Source organism: Protomyctophum bolini (assembly GCF_963924005.1).
Source record: "Protomyctophum bolini genome assembly, chromosome: 9".
NCBI lineage: Eukaryota > Metazoa > Chordata > Actinopteri > Myctophiformes > Myctophidae > Protomyctophum > Protomyctophum bolini.
Genome location: NC_137870.1, coordinates 15198252 through 15223205, shown reverse-complemented (window position 1 = coordinate 15223205; position 24954 = coordinate 15198252). Strand labels below are relative to the sequence as shown.

The 24954-nt window shown below is 43.1% G+C and overlaps 3 protein-coding genes across 6 annotated transcripts in view; 1 reads left to right on the top strand and 2 right to left on the bottom strand.

Annotated features, from left to right (window-relative positions):
* The window catches only part of nox4 (NADPH oxidase 4), a 38240-nt gene extending 34367 nt beyond the window's left edge, over positions 1–3873 (bottom strand). The window contains exons 1-2 of one of the 3 annotated variants that reach the window (XM_080772639.1): positions 3495–3873; positions 2916–3011 (exon numbers count right to left, since the gene is read on the bottom strand). In XM_080772639.1, coding sequence (XP_080628765.1) covers positions 2916–3011; positions 3495–3551 — 153 coding nt within the window. In that variant the 5' untranslated portion in view covers positions 3552–3873. Of the gene's footprint in view, positions 1–2786; positions 2800–2848; positions 2866–2915; positions 3012–3494 lie in introns of those variants that run through there. The other 2 variants (XM_080772641.1, XM_080772640.1) reach the window with 2 other exon arrangements.
* Positions 1–24954, bottom strand: part of nlrc3l (NLR family, CARD domain containing 3-like) — a 234648-nt gene that overhangs the window by 193612 nt on the left and 16082 nt on the right. The window lies entirely within an intron of this gene.
* Positions 9356–24949, top strand: naalad2 (N-acetylated alpha-linked acidic dipeptidase 2). The gene is made up of 20 exons (XM_080772669.1): positions 9356–9487; positions 12862–12976; positions 15103–15289; positions 16161–16265; positions 16940–17065; positions 17277–17357; positions 17551–17656; positions 17735–17828; positions 18087–18182; positions 18801–18886; positions 19407–19526; positions 19737–19819; positions 20185–20248; positions 20380–20447; positions 20872–20963; positions 21103–21193; positions 21708–21972; positions 22077–22158; positions 22307–22399; positions 23219–24949. The coding sequence occupies exons 1-20, from the start codon at positions 9406–9408 to the stop codon at positions 23406–23408; spliced, it is 2226 nt and encodes a 741-aa protein (XP_080628795.1). The 5' UTR covers positions 9356–9405; the 3' UTR covers positions 23409–24949.

Sequence of the window (24954 nt, the reverse complement as noted above, 5' to 3'; positions counted from 1 at the left end):
ATGAACTGAACTAGACTGAGAGCACTGAGTTCTCAAACATCGCCATGTTAAGGACATTTCATTTATATGTATTTGGCTGCAGACCCCCATTTGAAAAGATGTTGTGCCAAGGAAAGCCTCATAACAGATTTGTCGTAAATGTAACAAAACAATTCGAAAAATAGCTGATCTACAAGCTCACAACGTGTCACATTGCATACAAACAAAAAAGCATAGGGCGGACACACCTAGAACCCCCTCAAGGACCCCTGGGGGACACACCCTAGAACCCCCTCAACCACCCTTCTGAGGGCCTTGTGGTCCCCGTCTGTGCAGCTCCCATACCAGCTGGTGAAGCTGCTTGTCAGAAGGCTCTCAATCGTCCCTCGGTAGAAGTTCCTTATGATATGAGGGCTCAGGCCGAACTTCTTCAGGCGTCTGAGACCATATAAGCGTTGTTGCGCTTTTGCAACAACCACAGTTGTGTGTACCTCCCATTTCAGCTTTTCATGGATGTTCACCCCCAAGGGGGAACCGATGAGAACCGATGATCGAGACTGCCCAGACACAGAATGCGTGTCTCCGTGTCTTCCTCCCACACACACCCATGGCCAGTGGCTGTCTCAGATGTTATAGTCATAACTCAGGAGTCATTAATAACATGCATGTAACAGATGGTCCATCTGTACGTGAGATATATAACCCTCTCTCAAGTCAAAAAGATACAGTAAAGCAATGTTCAGCCTGCAACTTGGCTAACCTCAGCAAAAATGCATTATGTGTTTCCTCTCCATCCTCGCAATACTATCATCATAGAAATATTGATATTGATATATGTGCGTCAAAACATACCATGATATAATGTATTTGTGTCCATAATCATGCCCTCTGCACTACTTTGCTCTGAGGATACAAGGCATTGGAAGTGTTCGGATGTCATAAAGGTTTGCAAGTATCAACAGTTGTTTATCAACTGTTTATTGCAGTGGTTCTGAAAAACAAAATCAGCAAGTGTAGTATTTAAATCAGCCAGATTACATCTTATGTTGTCTTTTACTGCCCTAAACAAACATTAAAGTCCATAGACTTGATTGGCTAGCAAAAAATGTCATCATAACTGCCCTAAACAAACATCATAGACTTGGCTGCTGACGGGTTATTTATAATTAGGCTCTAAACAAACATCCATTGGAGGGGCTATAGCGCCTCTCAAAAATGATATCAAGGACCTCCAAATTGATGTTTAGGTCTATTTGGTCGCAAACCCCCATTATAAGAGTGTGTGTAAAATTGTTCGTCAAATTATAAAATAGAGTTGGTAAAACTTTTCCTCCTTTTTCTGGGGACCCCCTGGAACCCCCTCAAGGACCCCTGGGGATCCCCAAACCTAACTTTGATACAGACACAGCTTGACTGCATTACTATGTTTTATCAGCTTCTGATTAAATTGATAAATTGATCACAGATTTATACACTTCAAAGGGATGGATGTTATATATTTTTTTTATGATAGCAATCATTGCTATAGTTTTTTCAGTAACATACATGGGTCTCTCCAGTTCTCTATTAAACACAAAATATTTTTTTTAGGTTGAGTGTCTACTTTCATCTAACCTGACTCCGCCAGATTGGGCGGTATTGAGTTCACAAGTTCACAATACTCATCTTGGATCACGCAGGGATTGGCGTTGAAACCGGCCCGTGCCAAACCAAGCGGCAGCTACAGTCAGCATCTTGGCGAGACCGGGTGTGACGGCATCTAGAAGCACCTTTTGCAATTGAATTTCCTAGCGCCTTAAAATTGGAAAATCATCTTCTATTCTTGAAAGCAAGCGAAGACATGACCTACACATCCAACACGATAGTGAGGGCTTTTTAAAAAGTGTTAGTGTTTACTTTCCTGTTGGCACAGCTATATGTCATGTAGACACGTCAATATGATTGGTTGGAGTTAGCACGCCCAGAGGGTGATAGACAGACGGTCCCATCAAATCAAGTAACTTGTAACAAGGGACGGCTTTCTTCAGCGATTGGGCTACAGAGATCCCAGATGGAAGTAAGTTGTGAAACAAATGTGAAGCAAGCATCTTCCATCTGGCGGAGTCAGGTTAACTTTCATCCAATCAGAAGAGAGAACTCGTATAGTGTCACTGTCAGGTAGAAAACTCACATGTCCAAAACTGTTACTTGTCAAGATTAAAATATAGCAAAAGTAGCAGATCTACAGGCTCAAAATGAGTCACTTCGCGCCATGTTTCGAGCTTGTGGATCTACTACTTTTTATGCTTTTGTGTGACACTGTAGTATGATTAAGTAGACCAGCATTTGCAAAAAAATGCAAAAAGTTAGAATATGCATATGAGGTTTCTGCCCAACAGCAACAATAGGATACATTGTAGTTTGCATCACCAGTTGCTGTGGTCATCATCCTCAATATGGAGAACACAAATGCAGACAAAAGAAGGAATATTACACAGAATGTCTCTTGGTGCTCATTCTGAAACCGGTAATCGGAATGCTCGCCTCAAAACACCCTCGCCCTCATCTTTTTTCTGCCGACCACTCGGTGGGGAGTTTCTTGTACTGAGGTTACGGGAATAAGGTTGGGTTTAGCCACTTAGGCATAGTTTCGCTGGAATTGCACCCAAGGCGACTGTGTTTTCAGGCGAGCGTTCTGGTATTCAGTACGACTGACCACGATTTACACAAAATGAGAAATTTATATTTTGTGAGGACTTAACCCTAGCATCTTGTGGAGGTAGTATAGTATTGTACTGTATTGACTGTGTCTATTTGTGAGGACTTACCCCTAGCATCTTGTGGAGGAAGTATAGTATTGTATTGACTGTGTCTATTTGTGAGGACTTACCCCTAGCATCTTGTGGAGGTAGTATAGTATAGTATTGTATTGACTGTGTCTATTTGTGAGGACTTACCCCTAGCATCTTGTGGAGGTAGTAGTATTGCTTTCCAGTGGAGTACATCAGGAAGGTTCTCATGAACATCCAGGTGTTGGCTCCCAGCCACAGCATCTACACGTACGCACGCAAACACACACACACACACACACACACACACACACACACACACACACATTAGGCCACAGATAGCCATTTCATGTGATAATATAATTTATCTCCGAACATCTCAATTGTCAGATTTGGTCGGAAATACATTGTAGGCCTACATTATTTTAGAATAGGCTAATATATAGGGTTAGATATAGCCTTGTAGGCTATATCCTACACCGTTTAACTGCACTGCATAACATTTGTGGGAAAAGTACCCTATTCTACTTTCTGAGACAGGTTTGCAGAAATATAGGCTGCTTTCCAACTTTAGCCTAGGCTACTCACTGCAATCACTGAGTTGAATGTATTCGTCATGAATTAATGAAATGTTTTGAATCAGAAAGTAGCTTACTGGGATCTGTTAACTCAGTCTGACTCTGACTAAAGCCTCAGAATTATATTATTTTAAAGTTTATCCCATAAAGTCCATGATAGCCTACATACCAGGATCAAGTGCTTTCCTCCCTCGTTGGCCAGCCAGCTTCGCAGGGACACAACCATGATGACTTTACTCAACTTTTTACACCCCTAACCCCCTATCTGACCTAGCCGTGTCTCCCCGCCGGACCGGTTCCGGGTCCAGTCCAAACCCCGCAGGTCCCCGGCGTTCGGACGGTCCCGCAAAATGTCAACCTCTCCTCTCCTCCACAGTCCCGCACCGCACCGCACTGCGAGCCCGTTATTATGTCGCCATTCTGTCCATTCAGTCCTGCTAGAACCGTCCTCCTCCTGCTGCTTTGTGCTTCATGTTGGATTATGACTGACTGCAGTCTGCACTGCACTATAGTCTGGTCCGCACTCTGCACGTACCGACTGCTGCTCGCTCTCTCTCTCTCTCTCTCTCTCTCCAGTTATTTCAAACAATCTGTGTGTGTGTGTGTGTGTGTGTGTGTGTGTGTGTGTGTGTGTGTGTGTGTGTGTGTGTGTGCGTGTGCGTGCTGGTATTTTCGGTCGAAGCCTTGCCTTTCACACCTGTGATATATTATTTGCTTCTTGATTATTTTAACAATTACTTTTTATTTAAAAAATGGGTAGGCCTATATCACTTATTCACTTAGAGGCCGAAATATACGGTAGTTTTAATTTAGTTGAACACAATAGTCAGGCATTGTTGTATAACTTTAGTAGACCCAACTTGTTGTCTTGATGAAGACTGTCAGCGCCATCTAGCGTCACACACACAAAGTATTCTAACAACATAATTGCTAACACACCCATCTGAGCTTTCCTCGTTATCGTTGGTATGGCTTCTGGGATATGACTAGTCCAGGACAGGACCATATCACTTGTGTCACTGAAGCAGTTGTCAGATCAGTATGTCTGGCATCAGCTCAGCTGTGTCATTAGTCATTACACTTACACGAGGAGAGATGAATGAACCTTTGGGCCTCTTCCTTACTTCTGTCACAGCCAGGTGTTACCAATGATTCTAATGAAGGCTCTGTTCCATTTTAGTGTAGCAAAGTGGTTCTCAAACCATTTAATTTCAAGGACCCCCGAAAACTCTTAAGAGTGTACAAATTGATCCGTTACTTACACACCCGTAAAGGGCCATTTGGAACCTCTTCAAGAAACCATATGAGACCCACTGGTGTAGTTGAGTGAGCCAACATGCAACAATATCAGCACCCTGAGAGTCAGGGTTTATAATACTTTATATCATCATATCATATCATATCACATCATATCATATATCATATATATCATATATATATCATATCATATCATATATCATATATATATCATATCATATCACATCACATCACATCACATCACATCACATCATATCATATCATATCATATCATATCATATCATATCATATCATATCATATCATATCATATCATATCATATCATATATCATATATATATCATATCATATCATATCATATCATATCACATCATATCATATCATATCATATCATATCATATATCATATCATATCATATCATATCATATCATATCATATCATATCATATCATATCATATCATATATCATATCATATCATATCATATCATATCATATCATATCGTATCGTATCATATCATATCACATCACATCATATCATATATCATATCATATCATATCATATCATATCATATCATATCATATCATATCATATATCATATCATATCATATCATATGATCATATTATAGCGTTTATAGAAATAGGCTACAAATCAAAACACAGCCTGGAAAAATAATCAGAGATATAGGCCTAGGATTCAAAGAAATCCGTTCCCAATAGACATCATAAGCCAGCAGAATTTTCACTTCTGTTTATTTCATCGCAAGGCAACCAGAGTGATACAGACACGTGCAGAACAGAGTTGGGAAACGTAATCAATATGTATTAAAAAAGACAATCTCTGCGACTAAAGCCATAGGAAAAAAAGACGTCAAAAGACGATCTCTGCAACTAAAGCCATAGGAGAAAAAGACGTCAAAAGAATATAGGCAACAGCACGTAACTTTCCTCTTCCAGGCTACCCCAGATTTGAACTCGGTTTCCTGCTCAAGTGCTGACCTTTTTTCCATTGAGAAAAAAAGTGCCTGCTTGATCAGGGGATCAATTGAAGCCTGAACATCAGGTCAAAATTTGATCCTTCTAGGTGAGACATGACACCTAAATGTCTCAATAGAAGAGAAGGGAGACCAAATAACCACCCCAATGATATAAGTCATATTGTATTAACATACTCAAACAAAATTACAATTTATTCATACATAGTTTATAATAATTATAATATAAGTAGTTAATTCATAATATTCTCTTTCCCCTTCCTAGAAATGTAGCGGGGTCAAAAGCACAATATTTGTATAGGTGTGCGCATTGCCACTGTCCTCAGCTCCTCTCAATTCAATTTGATTATGATTCAGGTAACCATTTCATTCTATTCTACTATAGGCATCACGTGATGTCATCAATATTAAGCCATATGGAGATCCTTGATATTGGCCAGCAACTCTACATCTGACCTCAAACCTCAAACCTTTGGAGCTGACCTGTTCTGACATTCCATGTTAATCCTTCCCCATCCATCCTTCCTTCCAGGCCCGTGACGGCCGTCACGGGCCTGCCCCAAAGTTATTAGTGCAGCTGCAGGCCCGAAAATGAAGGCCCACGGCTCTACCTCCCTACCTGGGCCCTCATCAAACCCTGTACACTCAAGATACGCTCCATATATGGCCAGCACAGAATTCATTCCATATGTTGATCTGACAGGGCCAGCGCTCGCCTAGTAGTCTGCTGTCACCCAGGCGGATGTGTGCACGTGACCTCGCCCTTGAGAACCCTTAGGCGTCTTACTGGTATTATACTGTATGGCCTCCTTGTGATCCCCATGATCAGGCTCAAAACCTGGGGCGACAGGGCCTTCTCTGTGGCCGCCCCTACCCTCTGGAATGCTCTCCCCAAACACATCCGAGATGCCCCCTCCCTCCCCACCTTCAAAACTGCACTGAAACCCCACCTGTTCAGAATAACATTCCCTAGCTGATGTGTTTTTAACTTGTTACATGTACTGTTTTATTGGTTTTACTAGTTTTCATGTAAAGCGTCTTTGGGTATCAAGAAAAGTGCTATATAAGTCCCAGATATTATTATTATTATTACTAGTAGTACTAGTACAGTACTCAAGTAAATATAGTTACCGGCTTATCACCCACCACTAGGGTGGCTCTCTCTGCCCCCATGCATGAATCCACACATTCCAGCACCAGGCCAGGAGGGATCTCCCCCTGTATGGGCCCTGCCTGCTCGGTGCTTCACGCTCTAGCCCACTGCATGAAAGAAAGACCCCATCCTCTGTCCTCACCCGTGCAGCTGTCCTCTGGGCCACGAGGGGTCCAGCACAACCAGTGCCTGTGTGTTACAGACTAGAGGGTGTGGGAAAATACGTGTGGCTATTAATAGCAATACAGTGCCCTAAATTAACTTAAACTGGAGAAAACATGGGCATTATTAGGACTAATTGGTATACTGTAGAGACATGACCATCCTTCTATAGAATTGAACACAATTCTGGTTGAATCGCCAGTGTTAATTTAACTTAGAGAGTGCAATTGGATTATGGATGTATCATGTACCTATGATTGTTGATAGGATGTTGTGTACTGTTTTGTCTGTTTTTGTCTGCCTTTTATTTTTTCGACTTTTACTGATGTTGTATTTAAGGTTTGTTTGTCTTGTTTTTTGTTGTCCTTTTTCTTTGGGGTGAAAATTCAATGTGTTTACTCTTTTATGTCATCATTGTGGGGTTTATTTAAGAGAAGCTGTCAATGCCACCATTTATTATTTGTCAAACTCAGTATTTAAATAATGCTTCTGTGAAAAAAACCAATAAACAAAGTTAAAAAAAAAAAAAAAAACTTAAAGAGTGCACAAAATATAAGCCAATGGTTCAATGTGTGCACTCTCGGAGTTACAGAGATGTCTTTATTGCACTGCTGGTCCCCATTTTGTATTCGGTAGTTCTTCTTATTGAACTTTTAATGCATGATATTCAATAACCCCTTCCTTTAAGGAAAGGATTCCTAGCCTTCTTCTAAATACAGTTGTGCATGGAGGTTTTTTAACTGTATTTCTGTGTAAACATTTCCAGTAACTGCTGACCAGTCGTACACATCAGAGTCCATTCCTCTGTACAGAACAGCTTCATCTCTGGGATATTGGTGGGTTTCCTCACTTTTATTTTTTATGGACAGATATAAGTTGAATGGACAGTGTCCATTAAAACTCTAGACGGGCCTGCCCCAAAGTTATTAGTGCAGCCGTACCCGGCTGTTGGCTATTCAAAAATATATCTGCTATTTTTGAACATTTATTGAAAAATATCTAAATCATTTTCTGATGGGTCCACAACATTTTTTGAGAACTACTGCTCTACACCAAAGTTTCCCAACAGCATTTAGCACCATAATTAACGTTGTCCAGTGACTTGAAATGAAGCAATGGTTATACTGACTACAGGGCGTTTATACCTACGGGACTTATCAAACCCATACAGAGATGATGACTTCTATACGATATTTAACCACAGTTTAACACCAAAAGCAAATTGTGTATGTGTGGTCATAATTAATTCCATAAAACATCAATAGCTCTTTGTGCAATTCTCAAATCTACAGGCTTGTCAAATTCACCTTCAATGTCTACATATTAATTAGATCCTAACTTAATCACAAAGTTTTATCGTGAAACTCGATGAGAATGGGGAACTGAGAGCTTATTAGTGCTTTACATAATTGAACGTTCAAAGATAATAACATTTCTGTCGGGCAGAAACCTCTTATCTCCATATTGGTAGAGCTTGTAGATCAGCTACTTTTGCTACTTTAGAGTATGAATCCTGGAAAGTAACAGTTTTGGACTGTATGAGGTTTCCACCTGACAGAGACAAACCTGTTGTTCCCTGCGTCTCCACAGAGAGCTAATATACATGCTGGACACGTCCTCTGCAAGCCGTAGGAGAGGCCTTTGTTAGTCCCAGCTTCACTCAGCTGATGGCTGCTCAGAGGGTTATGAGGAGAGCTTGGTGGATTCAAGTGTCTTGCTCCCCAACATGCCACTTAACATTGTTTAAAATGTAAAGCCTAATTGACCGGTATGTCATTGTTCTGGCGGCCCTATAGCGCCCCTCAAAAATCACACTTGTGTGAAATGAGGGGTGCCTTGTAGGCACGCACAAACATGATGTCATGTATGGGGGGCACACAAAAGCATACAGAAAAAGTCCATCGACTTAAGTCCATAGATTTGGCTTCCACATGACGTCACAGGAGCACGCTTAAAGAAAACATAAAAAGTCCAAAGACTTGGCCCCTCAGCAGATACTGACAGATATCATGCATGGTTTAGACAAAAATCAATAAAATGAGGCTATTAAGAATAGCAGCCATGGCAGAGTGATACATCACTACATTTCATGTGATTAAAACAAGTCTGTTATTATTGTTCCTGCTAAACACAGAGTCAGCACTTCAGTGGTCAAGTTACTCCGGACTGTTGGTAAACAACAAGCCACTAGTAATGACCCGCTCCTGCTTTTGACTCCCTCTCCAAACTATTCTCTCACTCCCTTTTCTCTTCCTATTTCTACTCCACCCTTATCTTTTACCCTCCCCCACTCTGTGTCTCTCTCTCTCTCTCTCTCTCTCTCTCTCTCTCTCTCTCTCTCTCTCTCTCTCTCTCTCTCTCTCTCTCTCTCTCTCTCTCTCTCTCTCTCTCTCTCTCTCTCTCTCTGGCCGCACACTCACTGGACTACTTACACAAATTCCTCCCTGTCCCTGCAAGTGTGCAACACTGCAGACTCCAGTGTGAAGGCACAGGGCTATGTAGTGGAAGGCTTCAAAAATGCGAAAGGAGAGCAGGTTAATCCGGTGGATCTGGTGGACTGTGGTGACGGCCGCGCTCTTCCTGGTGGGGTTCATCATAGGTAAGCTGTCATGACACTATAGAGTCAACTTGGGGGCTGAGTTACTGTGGTACTTTTTAACGGTTGTACAAACTCACCATGCAGATGACATTCAAATGCTTCAAGTAGCAAATGTTTTAAACTGTGTAATGTTTCTGTGCAAGTACAGGTGATCAGCATGCTTCATTCACCATCCATCCTAAACAAGAAACACAACATTTGACATTTGTCTCTAACTCCTGGGCATGTCATCATAAAACGTATTGTGGTGCGAGCTTGTAGATCTGCTTTTTTCTGCGAAGAGATTGGTGTGTAGAGATGGGGAAAAAGGGAGGGGAGCCTATAGCATTGACCCCTGGAGGACCCCGGTCAATAGGGTTTAAGGTGTTGTAAACCTATGTGTTCCCTCAGTTTGGGGCTGGGGTTAGGTTTAGGTTGGGGAGTGGGGGCCTGTAACAAAGTGGTCCTCCGTTACTGATATTTGGCACATTTATGCTTATTTTGCACACATATTGTACCAGTGTTTGATTTAAGTATTTATATTTGCACAGCATATGTACTGTAGTCAGTTGTATTTGCACACAAAGGAAAAGTCATGAGTTGAACTGGTTTATTCAGTGAGAGGGCATGTTGGAGCTGTGGTGTTGTCCCGATAAGCGGCGTCAGGAGGTCAAATGCAGCCACACCGTGGTTTATTCCCAAAAGAAGGTTTGTGGCATGACACACGCAGCAAACAAATAGGGCATGTTGGTGTGCCGCTATACCATGCCCTCTCACTGAATCTAACATTGGGTGTGTGCTTCCTGGCAGCCTTTTATAGGGAGCTGAAACAATCAGTGCAGACTCTACCATATTACTGGTTAAACATGAAACACTTCTGAACCCCACATAACCCACATCACATGAGCCTATAAATCTATATCACTACACTGATAAGTAAATATCAATTATGCCCACTATATTGCAAGATAAACCACATATCCCATTATCATTAGCAGCTCCAATGCATAACTCAAACACCCCCTGGCCATTTCACTGTGGTTCAGTCCAGACCAATATATGGTGCTCTGGTAGTCTGGGGACTCTTTTGCCCGAACACACTGGAACAGACAGAACAGAAGCAGTAAGTATTCAAGTACCCATAACACAGTCTCATATTACCTTTGTATTGTATTGTACTTATTGCCCTGACACATTTTCATGTTCATAATACTTTCAATAAACCAGTTCAACTCATGACTTTTCCTTTGTGTGCAAATACAACTGACTAAAGTACATATGCTGTGCAAATATAAATACTTAAATCAAACACTGATACACATAAATGATGTGTGCAAAATAAGCATAAATAGCCAAATATCAGTAACGGAGGACCACTTCGTTACATTTGAGGGGACAAATGGCTGAGGGGACATAGCGCTGAGGGACATAGCGCTGAGAGGACATAAGGCTGAGAGGACATAAGGCTGAGGGGACATACTGTAGCACTGAGGGACATAGCACTGAGAGGACATAAGGCTGAGGGGACATAGCACTGAGGGACATAGCACTGAGGGACATAGCGCTGAGAGGACATAAGGCTGAGGGGACATAGCGCTGAGAGGACATAAGGCTGAGGGGACATAGCACTGAGGGACATAGCGCTGAGGGACATAGCACTGAGGGACATAGGTCTGAGGGACATAGAGCTGAGAGGACATAAGGCTGAGGGGACATAGCACTGAGAGGACATATGGCTGAGGGGACATAGCACTGAGGGACATAGGTTTGAGGGACATAGCACTGAGGGACATAGGTCTGAGGGACATAGAGCTGAGAGGACATAAGGCTGAGGGGACATAGCACTGAGGGACATAGCACTGAGAGGACATATGGCTGAGGGGACATAGCACTGAGGGACATAGGTTTGAGGGACATAGCACTGAGGGACATAGGTCTGAGGGACATAGAGCTGAGAGGACATAAGGCTGAGGGGACATAGCACTGAGGGACATAGCACTGAGGGACATAGCACTGAGGGACATAGAGCTGAGAGAACATATGACTTAGGGCATGGAATCATCTCACCAAGCTCATGCATTCTACCAATCAGCTATTCGTGTAGTTCTCAAATTAGGGTCTGAACTTCCCGCAGGGGTTCTTGGCTTTTTGAAAACGCGTCTCAATGTGACGTGCTTGTAGATCTGCCCTTTTGGAAATCAATTTTAATCGTTTTGGACACATTTTGAATATTTCTTTTACATTTCTAACACAACTTCTCTCTTACGGGAGCCTCTGGTACGAAATCCTTTCAATTTAGGCTCCAATGGCTTGACATGAAAAGGTTTGAGAACCACTGATTCTGAGTAACCTGAAAATATTCAATTTCATTCAAATGTTATGTTGATGTAATGTTCATTACAGATAATAGTCTGAACAGTGACTACACCACCAGAGTAGCAGAAAGTCATATCGCTGTTGTCGGGCAGAAACCTCTTATTTCCAAATGTAACAGTTTGTGTGAGGTTAAGTTTTTCCACCAGACAGAGACGATATCTACAGAAATAAAACCAGACAAATCCATTAGTCCCAGTGATGGTGTCACATGTCTCAGTGCCTGTGTAGTGTGTACTGTCTGTTTGTTAGGGTTTACTGTCTGTGCGTGTGTGTGTGTGTGTGTGTGTGTGTGTGTGTGTGTGTGTGTGTGTGTGTGTGTGTGTGTGTGTGTGTGTGTGTGTGTGTGTGCGCGTGCGTGCGTGCGTGTTCAGCTGTGGTATGCATGTCAGCTCAATTTCTGTATCATGACTTAGACTTCATACATACTGTACTGTACTGTACTGTACTGTACTGTACTGTACTGTACTGTACTGTACTGTACTGTACTGTACTGTACTGTACTGTACTACACTACGCCTGGGTTATTGAGGAAAGTATAAAACAGTACTTCCTGTACTGTGTGATGTAGGCTGGTTGTCATTGGTCATCACCACTGACTTCCTGTACTGACTGTGTGATGTAGGCTGGTTGTCATTGGTCATCACCACTGACTTCCTGTACTGACTGTGATGTAGGCTGGTTGTCATTGGTCATCACCACTGACTTCCTGTACTGACTGTGATGTAGGCTGGTTGTCATTGTGTTCACAAAGTGTATTACACGAATAGGAACATATATAGTGTTGGATCATAATGACGTGACAATAAGATATGAGACAAAGTATCGTGTCTAATGCAGCAAGGCTCTCGGAGAGACATCTCTCGTAGCCTATCTATAAAGTATGATACAGTACAGGCAGTACACAATACATATCAAGTACACTGTATCTCAAGTTTAAGTACACAGACTTAAATGTACATGGACAACTCATAACATAACAGTCATCACCACTGACTTCCTGTACTGACTGTGTGATGTAGGCTGGTTCTCCAGACCAACACGGTCACACACTGACAACGACGATGGCGCCTCCACCCACTACCTGAGACAGTTCCTGGATGAGATGCAACCACACATGATCAAAAGACATCTCAGGTACGTCTTTGCCTCTTGCACCCGGTTTGTATGATGTCACCGCTTATAAATTCATCTTAAAACCTTTTTAACTACCAGCATCGCTATTCTGTGAAGAACAAGGGGTCGATCCACCTCGTCCCCCCCTCTCTGCGCGCCTGCTGCACTACTGTACTCAGTACAGTAGCCTAGTGTAAAAAGAACTTAACTGCCCCAGATAGGGAAGCTACGTCAGAAGTAATCAAAAGTTGTTCTACATAAAATATATGCAATGCATCATGATTTGAATGCACATGGCATGTTCAGGATCTTCCTGAAGGTAAAATAAACGTAGGCTGAGCAGAACTTTATTGATATAGTTAGATTCAGGTCAATGAGTGTCAATGATCTACCGTACGACGTACGTACAGTACATGCTACAGGTGGTGCTACAACATTATGCTTTGTGTATTTTACCTTCAGGAAGATCCCACATGTCCTGTGAGTACAGAAGCCTTGGGAAACAACCTCTCCTGAGCCATGTGGCCCATAGATAAACACACGTGTGAACATGTGCTGTACATTCAAATTAAACGCATCTCTGAACAAGGCTGCTTCCCACAGACCCTGAAAACCGTAGTCATCAAGCCACTCTTGTGACAGACGCACTGAGCGGTTGGGTGAAATCAGCCCTTAGTGCCTTATGCAATGCAGGTTTTCATAATATAGTAAACCGCGACCCGACCTACGGTCACAATAGTAATACAAATGTCTGTACTCTGTAGGATTGGCTGTTTATCCCAATAAACAGCCAATCCAATTAAAAAATATATTTAAAGTTGGTTTCAGATTGTCATTACCGCCTGAGGGCGAGAAGCGACCATGGGCACGCATCCTAATATGGAATTAATTCTGTAATGGCCATATATGGAGCGTGTCTTGACTGTACAGGGTTTGATGAGGTCAGATCAACATATGGAAGAGGTCAGCAGGTCAGGTCAGAACAGGTCAGCTCCATATATATCTAAGCGTGGCAGCGGGGGCAGTATCTTGAGTGTACAGGGTTTGATGAGGGCCCAGGTAGGGCCGGGCCTTAATCTATGAGCTAAAGTTGTGAGTGTCATATACGGTAACATTGTGACTGCACAATTGTACCTGCGCAGCACTGCGCAGTAGAGCTGGTACTACGGTATAGGACAGGCGCGAAGCAGACAGACAAGATGACCGTTCTTTCTACATACAGAGGCAGACAGACAGAGACGTAACCACCGTACCTTTTGTATCACCAACCTTTCTTGTTAATAAACACACGTTCATATTGCTTAAAGAGGACTCCGTCCATCTTTTACAGTGAGCTTGTAGACTGGCTATTTTGCCTACGTCAAGAGATTTGGTGTAAATGCAAAAAAGGTTAAAAGGTTTACAAGTGAAAATGTTTAAAAGCTATACTAAGTTGACCAGAGTCCCCCAGGTGTCTATACTTTCTCCCACTGCCTGGTTTCGCTATACAGTACATTAAATATATTTACAGAAAAAAGCAGACCTACAAGTTAGAACACTGACATTGTGTTGTCTACTCTGTATATAACATTGCAGTTTTAATAAGGATAGGATATAGTACTTGTCTTTTGTTTGCTGCACACTCAAGTTGGGTTGTCACTTTTGAGAGTTGGTTTTGGGAACATCAAAACTCTTATAGGCTCTTTGCATCCTATTACGAGGACCAAGTGTAAGTTGGCATCTGTGCTATAAGTGACAATGGAATAACGCCCGGGCTGTTTTAAATCCACCACTTAAGCATAACCACCGTACGTAATTCATGTTTATACAAAGGACTCTGGGATGATGTGTCAAAGAGCCCCTTAGTATAATGTTGAGGCTTAGATGAGTCATATTTATGACTCATTTTAAGGACCACTTATAAGTGGAATAAAGGCCTGCTTCTCTGAGCTACTAATGGATACATTGGACACTGCAGGTTTCACTGACATGCCAGTGTTTCCAACACGAGAGAAGTGCAAACCTTTACTTTTCCACTAACCACCCTGTTTCTTCTTTCTTCTTTTCGCTCGTGTCGAAGTGTCTCCCGAGCAACACACTTAACCCTCTGAGCAGTCAGCAGCTGGCTGAGAGCTGAAACTGACTCCCCCTCCCCCCCTTCTCTCCAGGACGTTCACCCGTCTGCCTCACCTGGCCGGCACCAAGCAGAACCGTCTCTATGCCGAGCAGATCAAGGAGGAGTGGCTCCAGTTTGGACTGGACTCAGTGGAGATGGTTCCCTACGACGTGCTGCTGTCCTATCCCAACAAGTCCCGTCCCAATTACATCTCCCTGGTAGACCCACTGGGCAATGAGGTAGATACCATCCCAACTACATCATGGTAGACACACTGGGAAATGAGGTAGATACCTTCCCAACTACATCATGGTAGACCCACTGGGCAATGAGGTAGATACCATTACCATCCCAACTACATCATGGTAGACACACTGGGAAATGAGGTAGATACCATCCCCCAACTACATCATGGTAGACCCACTGGGAAATGAGGTAGATACCATCCCCCGACTACATCATGGTAGACCCACTGGGCAATGAGGTAGATACCATTACCATCCCAACTACATCATGGTAGACACACTGGGAAATGAGGTAGATATCATGATCCAACTACTGTACATCTCCCTGGTAGACCAATGATGAGGTATATCATCCTATACTGTACATCTCCATGGTAGAGGTAGGCCCACTGGGCAATGAGGTAGATACCATCCAACTACATCATCTCCCAGGTGCACTGGGTAAAGTAATTTAAGCTCTCTTCCGGGCCCCTCTCTCTCTCTCTCTCTCTCTCTCTCTCTCTCTCTCACAGCATGCAGTTCCTATAATAACATTGATTGCCAAGGACGAGTTAATTTGATAATTTTTGGGTCCAGCGCCTCTTTTCCTGAAAAGATCAGGAATCAAATCCCTCTCTTTGTCCGTGACAATGCTTGGACAATTAACTGATGTTTCACTCAAGTGTCAATGGCAGGGTTTCTGAAACTTTGGAATGTTGTAGCGCAACATTCTTATATGACGATGCAGGGCATTGGTTTACGAAAATAAACACAAAAAGTTGAAATGGAGATACCGGTACAAGGTTTCTGCCCCATAGCAGGCAGACTTCCAGAGGAATTTAACAAGAGGCTGCTACATCACGTCCTCTCTCTCCTCTCATGTCAGGTGTTCAACACGTCGTTGGCAGAGCCAGTCCCAGAGGGATACGAACATGTGTCTGACGACATCGTCCCTCCATACAGCGCCTTCTCCGCCCAGGGACAGCCAGAGGTACTACACACACTAGTGTTAACTTTGTTGACTAACGAAAAATGTTCATCGATTACCTTTTTTCACTGACGAAAACTATATGAATCCAACACTAATAATCACCTGCAAGGAATTTATTGAGAGAAAGTCAAACAAACACTTTGCAATTGAAAGAAGTTAATTCCAGCTTTTTGTACAGCTGCAATGTTTGTGAGTTTGCTGTCGTTTAATTCAATCAGATAGGACTTTTCTGTTTGAATGCATGGGCTGTCAATTGCAAATTGCGACTAGTTGCATTAACACAAGATGGACGCATATGGTCAGGGGTTTCTCTAAGTTTTTAGCTGGGGACCCCCGGAAATGCTTTGGCCTCTATGCCATTTTTCTGGATCCAGCACTGTGTTTAACTAATTGCGGTGATGGGCATGTGCTAGCCTTTTTTCATTTGAACACTAACACTGCACATGATAATGAGTACAGAAACCTCCTATCTAAAGGAGTTGAGTCAGGGGGTCTGTCTGTGCCACCGTTGGGTAGGGGGTAGATCACAGGGGGGCATGAGGTCTTGTCCATTTGGAGGTATACGCTCGTACGTGTCAAGAGTACACGCATGCATGCGTACGAGCTTATGCCTACCACCTCATATAGGGATTCTGTATGAAATAATGTCCCTTGTCCCTTCCCGTCTCCACCAGGGCGATTTGGTTTATGTCAACTATGGGCGTACGGAGGACTTCTTCCTGCTAGAGAGGACCATGGGCATCAATGTCACCGGGAAGATTGTGATCGTCAGATATGGGAGGATATTCAGAGGTAACAAGGTACGAGATACTACACTACAGGCAATGGTTTAGGCCGGGTTTGGGTTTGGCTCTGGTAGAATATCTTTATGAATCTCAGGCACCTTTACATGACAACAGTATGCCTGTGCTGAGGTTTAGCTGTATACTGTACACATTTTGAGCACAACCATGTCTGTCTGTCTGTCTGTCTGTCGCTCTCTCTCTCTCTGTCTCTCTCTCTCTCTCTCAGGTAAAGAATGCTATGCTAGCTGGAGCTAAAGGAATCATCATGTTCTCAGACCCTGCAGATTATTGCGCTACTGGTGTGCAGGTACAAAACACACACACACGCGCGAGCGCACACACTCACACTCTCACACACACAAAATGAAACTCACATGATTGTTGTGATTGTAAGACTGTTATCGTCACCTGTGTGTGTGTGTGTGTGCGTGTGCGTGTGTGTGTGTGTGTGTGTGTGTGTGTGTGTGTGTGTGTGTGTGTCTGTGCGTGCATGCGTGCAGCTGTACCCAGATGGTTGGAACCTGCCAGGGGGCGCGGCCCAGCGAGGCAACGTCCTAAACCTGAATGGAGCCGGAGACCCTCTCACACCTGGCTACCCTGCCAAAGGTGGGTGTGTGTGTGTGTGTGTGTGTGTGTGTGTGTGTGTGTGTGCATGTACGTACGTGTAACTCTCCTCTCTTGTAGAGTACACATTCAGATCCAGCCTCGAGGAGGGGGTGGGCCTTCCCAAGATTCCGGTGCATCCCATTGGCTACCATGACGCCGTTCATCTGCTGAAGTAAACACAATAGTATATTTTATTTAGCTGTGGAGGACATACAGTATAAATACAGGACATATGGTATAAATCTGCCATTTATACTTTTATTTAGCCAGCGATGGTGACACCCTACCCAAACCCTACTGGACCAGCTATATATATATATATATATATATATATATATATATATATATATATATATATATATATTACTCGAACGGAAAGACAGGAGCGAAAACATGCTCTCATCTGTCTGTATCACTTTCTGTCCAATAGGAACATGGGGGGAGCAAACCCACCCAACGGATGGAAAGGCGCCCTGAACATCTCTTACAGGATTGGTCCAGGCTTCTCCGAGGACTTCAAGGCCCAGTAAGTCACTCTGCAACACTGCTTCTCAACGTGGAGGTCCATGGGGGCGTCTGAGTCACCAGCTAAATGATTTAGGAACATACAAGGGAAAACAATGTTGTATACTGGGCATCCGTTTCTTGGAACGTGGAATTCCGTTTTATTCCGCCTGTGCCAGAACGTAAAAATAATTTAATCCGGTAATTAAAAAGAATATATATATATATATATATATATATATATATATATATACATATTAAAAGAAATTTTATATAGGCCCTATATATAATATATATATTTTTGCTTTTACTCACGTTAGACAGCCTCCACACGGATCCGACACGACTACGTGCATGCTAAATAGTCCTTTTTCTCCTCAAAATGAGACAAACTGCCATCTTTGAGACCATTATCCGCGGCGATGCATCACCTGGAATGAGAATCTGACTCAACTATGGACGGCTATCACTTCCTCCAGGCAGAAGTGACCCGTCTTATAAGCTCATAGCGCGGATTTCTTTGGCACTGGCGCCACATTGTGGAATATAGGGGTAGCACGGAAAGTGTAGGGAATTCTATAGGCATGAGCTAGACCAGGTCAATTCTGAATGAAGTTGCAGGTGTTTGTGTCCATCACAGGAAGGTGCGTATGAACATCCACACCAACAACCAGGTGACCAGGATCTATAACGTCATTGGTCGGATCAGAGGTGCTCTGGAACCAGGTGAAAATAACAATAAAACATTGAGTACAACTTTAACAAATGTCTTTCCTTTATCTTAAACAAAAGGAGAAAAGATTATCAAAATATGTATGACGCACGCACGCACTCAAAGAAGCCAACCACTGGTCACTGGTCATAGAACTGGACGTGATCTGGCTTTATGATGAAAAATAACATATTCTGTCGGGGGGGGGGGGGGGGGGGAAGGTCACACTGTATGTCCAAAACTGTTACTTTCAGAATTAAAATAGAAAATGGCAAAAGTAGCAGATCGCCCCCCCCCCCCCCCCCCCTTTACGTTTCAGGATTCAAATAAAAAAACGCGTTTTGAGCTTGAGGATCTGCTACTTTTTATGCTTTTGTGTGACGCTGTAGTAGGCTATAGGGTGTTAATTTAAGAAACGCACAAATAGTAAAATACACACGCACACAACCGTTTAGAACATATAAGGACATAAGAGGTTTCTATATGACTGAAGACGTGTCCCTCCCTGGTGGTTGGTGTGGTGTGTGCATGCAGACCGCTATGTGATCCTGGGAGGGCACCGGGACGCCTGGGTGTTCGGAGGCATCGACCCCATGTCTGGAGCTGCTGTGGTCCATGAGACTGTGAGGAGCGCCGGGAAACTGCTGAGTACAGGTGTGTGTGCATGTGTGTGTGTGTGTGTGTGTGTGTGTGTGTGTGTGTGTCAGACTACAAGTCCTTAAAAATAAAGCAGGGGCTCGCAAATAACTTTAAGATGCTCCAAACTTTATTTAGCGACACGCAGGCAATTTTGCTATTTTGCCTGCCTGTCGCTATTAACGATATTCCAGGTATTATTCTCTCCTATTTGACGTGTTTGTGTAGGGTGGAGGCCCAGGAGGACGATAGTATTTGCTAGCTGGGATGCAGAGGAGTTTGGCCTGCTCGGGTCGACAGAATGGGCTGAGGTACTCACCCAAACTCTTCTCCCTTCATTATGGGTTTGTAAATCGCTCTGGATTAAGAGCGTCTGCTAAATGCCTGAAGTGTCCCCCACGAGGGCGCGCGTGGAGGACACCCCCCCCCCCCCCCCCCCCGGTTTTGGGTACTACGAGGGTCTGTAACTGAGAGTGTACAGGTTAAGCTACACTGTTCAATCCTCAGTGTAAATGAAACTCTGAGTGTTTCCAAGAGTTATAGACTTGTAAACGTATACATGTGGTATCTCCGGAACCGACGCTGAGAATCAGTGTTACTACAGGGGAAATGAAATACATGCAAACACAGGAAGCTATAAACATGTTATGTCTCTCGCTCTCTCTCTCCTCAACAGGACAATGCCAAGATGCTACAGGAGCGTGCTGTGGCCTACATCAACGCAGACTCTGCCATAGAGGGCGAGTGCATGTGTGAAGTGTTTGAAGTGTAGATAAGCATTCTAAATCGAACGGAACAAATTCTGAATGATTCATGGTGTTGGTGTGTGTGTGTGTGTGTGTGTGTGTGTGTGTGTGTGTGCGTGTTACAGGCATGTACACGCTGAGGGTAGATTGCACTCCATCTCTACACACCCTGGTCTATGACATCACCAAACAGGTGAATGTATTGTACTGTACATGTACTGTATTATGTCTTACTAATGAATTGAGTACACAGGACCACAATGGAAACAACCCCTGTTAATAAATAATTAATTAAATCAATCAATCAATCAAAAATGTCATAACACGCTGTCAAATCACGAGTGTTCGTTTAACTCTGGCTACAAACGTAACCAAATGGACACTATGGGAGTTACAGATGGATAAATTAACATTTATTCATAGATCTACTTTTTTTGGCGAATGTTCCCTCCCAGAATACGGAAGCTGTGGTTCAAGTGGTTAAAACATTTTTCTCTCGTTGTGATGTTAATTCTTCCCTCATTTTACCCTAACCTTTCTGTAGCCTACTCTTTTGTCTAATAATAATGCCTCTCTTCTTTCACTTTCTTCTCTCTCTCTCTCTCTCTCTCTCTCAGATATCCAGTCCAGAGGAGGGAGAGGAAGGCGTTTCTCTGTATGACAGTTGGCATAAACGGGACAACTGGACCGGTGATCGTGATGCCCCCAGGTTAGGCCCACGCTGATTGGCTAATACACAAGTATTAGCAAGAGAAAAACATGTTGGATATACTATTACTATGGAATCCAAATGACTCCCTCTCTCTCTCTCTCTCTCTCTCTCTCTCTCTCTCCTCTGCATTGTGTAGGATCAGTAAACTGGGTTCAGGCAGTGACTTTGAGGCCTACTTCATCCGTCTGGGCATCGCTGCTGGCAGGGCCAGGTACACCAAGAACAAGGTGAAAGACCCTCAGCTTAATGTTTAGATCACACTCACTGTACAATACAGTGTAAACCGCATCAATAAAACTATAAAACTATGCCTAAACCTAACCTGTGTAAAACTAGCCATAGTTAGTTAGGAGATCTCCTGCTTATATAGCATGAGGCAGCTTGATGTACAAGTACACGCCCTGGACATGACGCTAGTGCGTCGCAGTGACTTAACCCAATCCAACTCTTTGATATGAACCGCTCTAGGTCCTCTCGGTGGGGGCTCCTCAGTCACTGGCAGGCGAGTCAGTAGAATATAACAGCTGTGACGACAACACACAAATGTGTGTGGGGAGGAATTAACTACTAAATTGGGGAGAAATGGGGCTAAAAAGCAATACATAAGTGCAAATGTAAATGTCTAACTCTCACTGTGTCCTGTGTGTGTTGTTGTGTTGTCAGAAAACAGAGCGCTACAGCAGCTACCCGGTGTAAATGTCTAACTCTCACTGTATCCTGTGTGTGTTGTTGTGTTGTCAGAAAACAGAGCGCTACAGCAGCTACCCGGTGTACCACACCGTGTACGAGACCTTCGAGCTCGTGCACAACTTTTATGACCCCACCTTCAGGAGGCTTCGAGCCGTGGCTCAGGTGAGGGGAGCGCTCGTCTTCTCATTGGCCAACTCCCGGCTCCTCCCCCTGGACGCCAGCCAATACGCTGTCTCGCTGACAAAGTACGCCCAGAGCATCGCCCGGCTGGCTGAGAAGCATCCTGCAGAGATGAACACATATCATGTGACGTTTGGTGAGCATGATTGATTGATTGATTGATTGATTTGTTGTGGGTATTACACGAGAGGGTGTGGCAGTCAGGAAGTGACTGGAGTTTTACTGGTTCACTTTGTCTAGATTCACTGTTTTCTGCGGTGGAGAACTTTACGTCTGCAGCCCAGGACTTCCATGAACGTCTGAAGAGTGTTGACACAACAGAGTGAGTGACTGTCCATGTGTCAATGTTTGCATGAATCCTTTTCATTTGACCTCGGCAACTGGTAATTACGTCTGTGTGTGTGTGTGTGTGTGTGTGTGTCTCTCTGTCTGTCTCTGTGTGTGTGTGTGTGTGTGTGTGTGTGTGTCAGTCCCCTGCAGGTGCGTGTGGTGAATGATCAGCTCATGTACCTGGAGAGAGCTTTCATTGATCCCCTGGGCCTACCTGGAAGACCTTTCTACAGGTAAGTTAAACATACATACAGTACATAAATGCATGCACGTGTTTTATGCATGCATAAAATACCCACCCACAAACACACACACATACACGCACGCACGCAACCCATACCGTAACACTGAAAATAGCATATCTACAAGCTCACAACTAATGACACTGTGGGCTGTATTTTGCGTGTCTTAAGTACCAGGTCTTATTACCTATCTTGAGTAAACTAAAGACCTGGAGGCGTGATCAATGCTCTTTGGCCACTCAGAATAGCCAAATGGCATTGATCACACCTCCAGGTCTTTAGTTTACTCAAGTTAAGTTGAACTGGACTAATTATAAATCAGACATAACTCTAACCACTGAACCTAAACTCTAAATGTCTAACCCTGACCATCAACCTGAATATTTTTCATTATTGTAGCTGAACTCCTCGCAATGTATATTTCTCTAATTCTATATACTTGTGGCTATCACAAGTACCTCTGTGACCTTGTAGATCTGCAATTTTTGAACAGCCAACATAAAAAAAACGTTTTAACCCTTAAGATCTGATCGTTCTAATTCCTAACAGTTTTCTGTATCAGTGGTGCTCAAACGTTTTCATGTCAAAGACCCCCAACATTATGTATTTGGCCGCCGACCCCCATCTCAAAATATTTTGTTCCAGGGCCCCTAGAAGCAATGAGTTACAAATGTTTGCGTTAATAAGATATATATTTTCAAAGATTTGAAGAAATCTTTCTTTTCAAAATGAAATGGCAGATCTACAAGCTTATAGTGCGGCACTCGGTGTATGCACAGAAGTACCTCCAGCATCTCCTCTCTGTTGCAGACATGTGATCTTCGCTCCGAGCAGTCATAATAAGTATGCGGGGGAATCCTTCCCAGGGATCTACGACGCGCTGTTTGACATCCAGAACTCAGCCAATCAGGAGCAGGCCTGGCAGGAAGTGAAGAGGCAGATCAGTATCGCGGCGTTCACCGTCCACGCAGCCGCCATGACGCTAAAACCTCCCGCCTGACACACACACACACACACACACACACACACACACACACACACACACACACACACACACACACACGCACGCACGCACGTGCACACATGCTGCCTGGAACAAAACAAACCAACACATCAATCAATATCTAATGTATAGACACAATGTGCTGAAAAGTATAATTTTCTTTACCGACTGTAAGATGGACCGGTGTATGTTTTATATAGCTATAAAGGAAAGTGCTAAAGTTCTACATGTGATGTGATAAACAGGACACTGACAGCAGTGTAACCAGAATGTTGGAATGTTCTGTTGTTCTTCTCTGAAAGATGATACAACAGAACAACAGGGTTCTATTAGTTTACTTGCATGCAGTATGGTGGACAAAATACTCAACCCCTGTATCTATACAAAGTATAGATGCATCATAAATATTACTCTATAGTGAAAGTTGCTATAGTGTAGACCCACAGAGCAGCACCATAGACAACCTGGAACCACTCACTGTCCACCTCTGCCCCAGCCTGTTGCCAAGGGCCAATTCCAATCCACTCCCTTACTGACATACTGTAGGTGCACGACTGCACGTTCATGTATACGAGGGCTTTAGGGCTGTGCCATTTAACTTAAGTATGCAAATGAGTTATGAATTTATAATCACACAGGAAAGTGGTGAAGTACGTATTTATAAAAATTAATTAAAAAAAAAAGTTTAAACACTAAAATTAAAAATGTAATAGGCCAAGCAGAGATGGACATGAAAGTGGGTGTCCCAGTGCTGTCCCATTCATTTCATTACAATTTGGATACCTCTCACCCTCAAACACTTACAGACAGACATCTACAAAAATAATAATTTGAGTGTAACCAGTCTACCACTGGTTACAATAACTGTTTCATTAAAATAAGTTCTGGATTGCAACTTTAACTTAGATCTTTAGCATAGATCACATTTCAATTAAATTATTCAATTCCCTGATCAAGAACAGTGGTTCATGGAGTCTTACCATTATGCTATATTATGTTTTACTGTATAAAACATGGAACCCCCCCCCCCCCCCCCCCCACACACACACACCTTCTTATTTGTCTAGACAGAGAAATGCCATAAAGTTCAAAGTCACACATGCACGATCTTCCACACGTAAACATTGTGTCATACTAACTCATAAACATTAAATACATGTATAACAATATTGCATCTTCGTATTGTTCCATGACCTTGATAGTTTATAAATTATAGCAAACAGAACTGCTCTTGCTGGGTGTAAGACTAAAGTCAACGGAAACACAATCGATCAACATCCTCACACAGATTCTTGCCATGACTGCTCAAGCAGATTCCTTTTTGAGAAGCAATGGGCCTGCAGTGTCTCAAAACAAATCTTTGCCGTAAGGCAGAAACCTTGTATCTCAAACATATTTAAACTTTTTATGCTATTTTCATAAGCACACAACACATTTTATATGAAGCGTTGTGTACATATAGAACAGCTTTTGTTTTTATTTACATACAAGACAGCAACGAAATGCAAGCTAATATACTGGAAGCCAGTGATTGTCCGTTCAA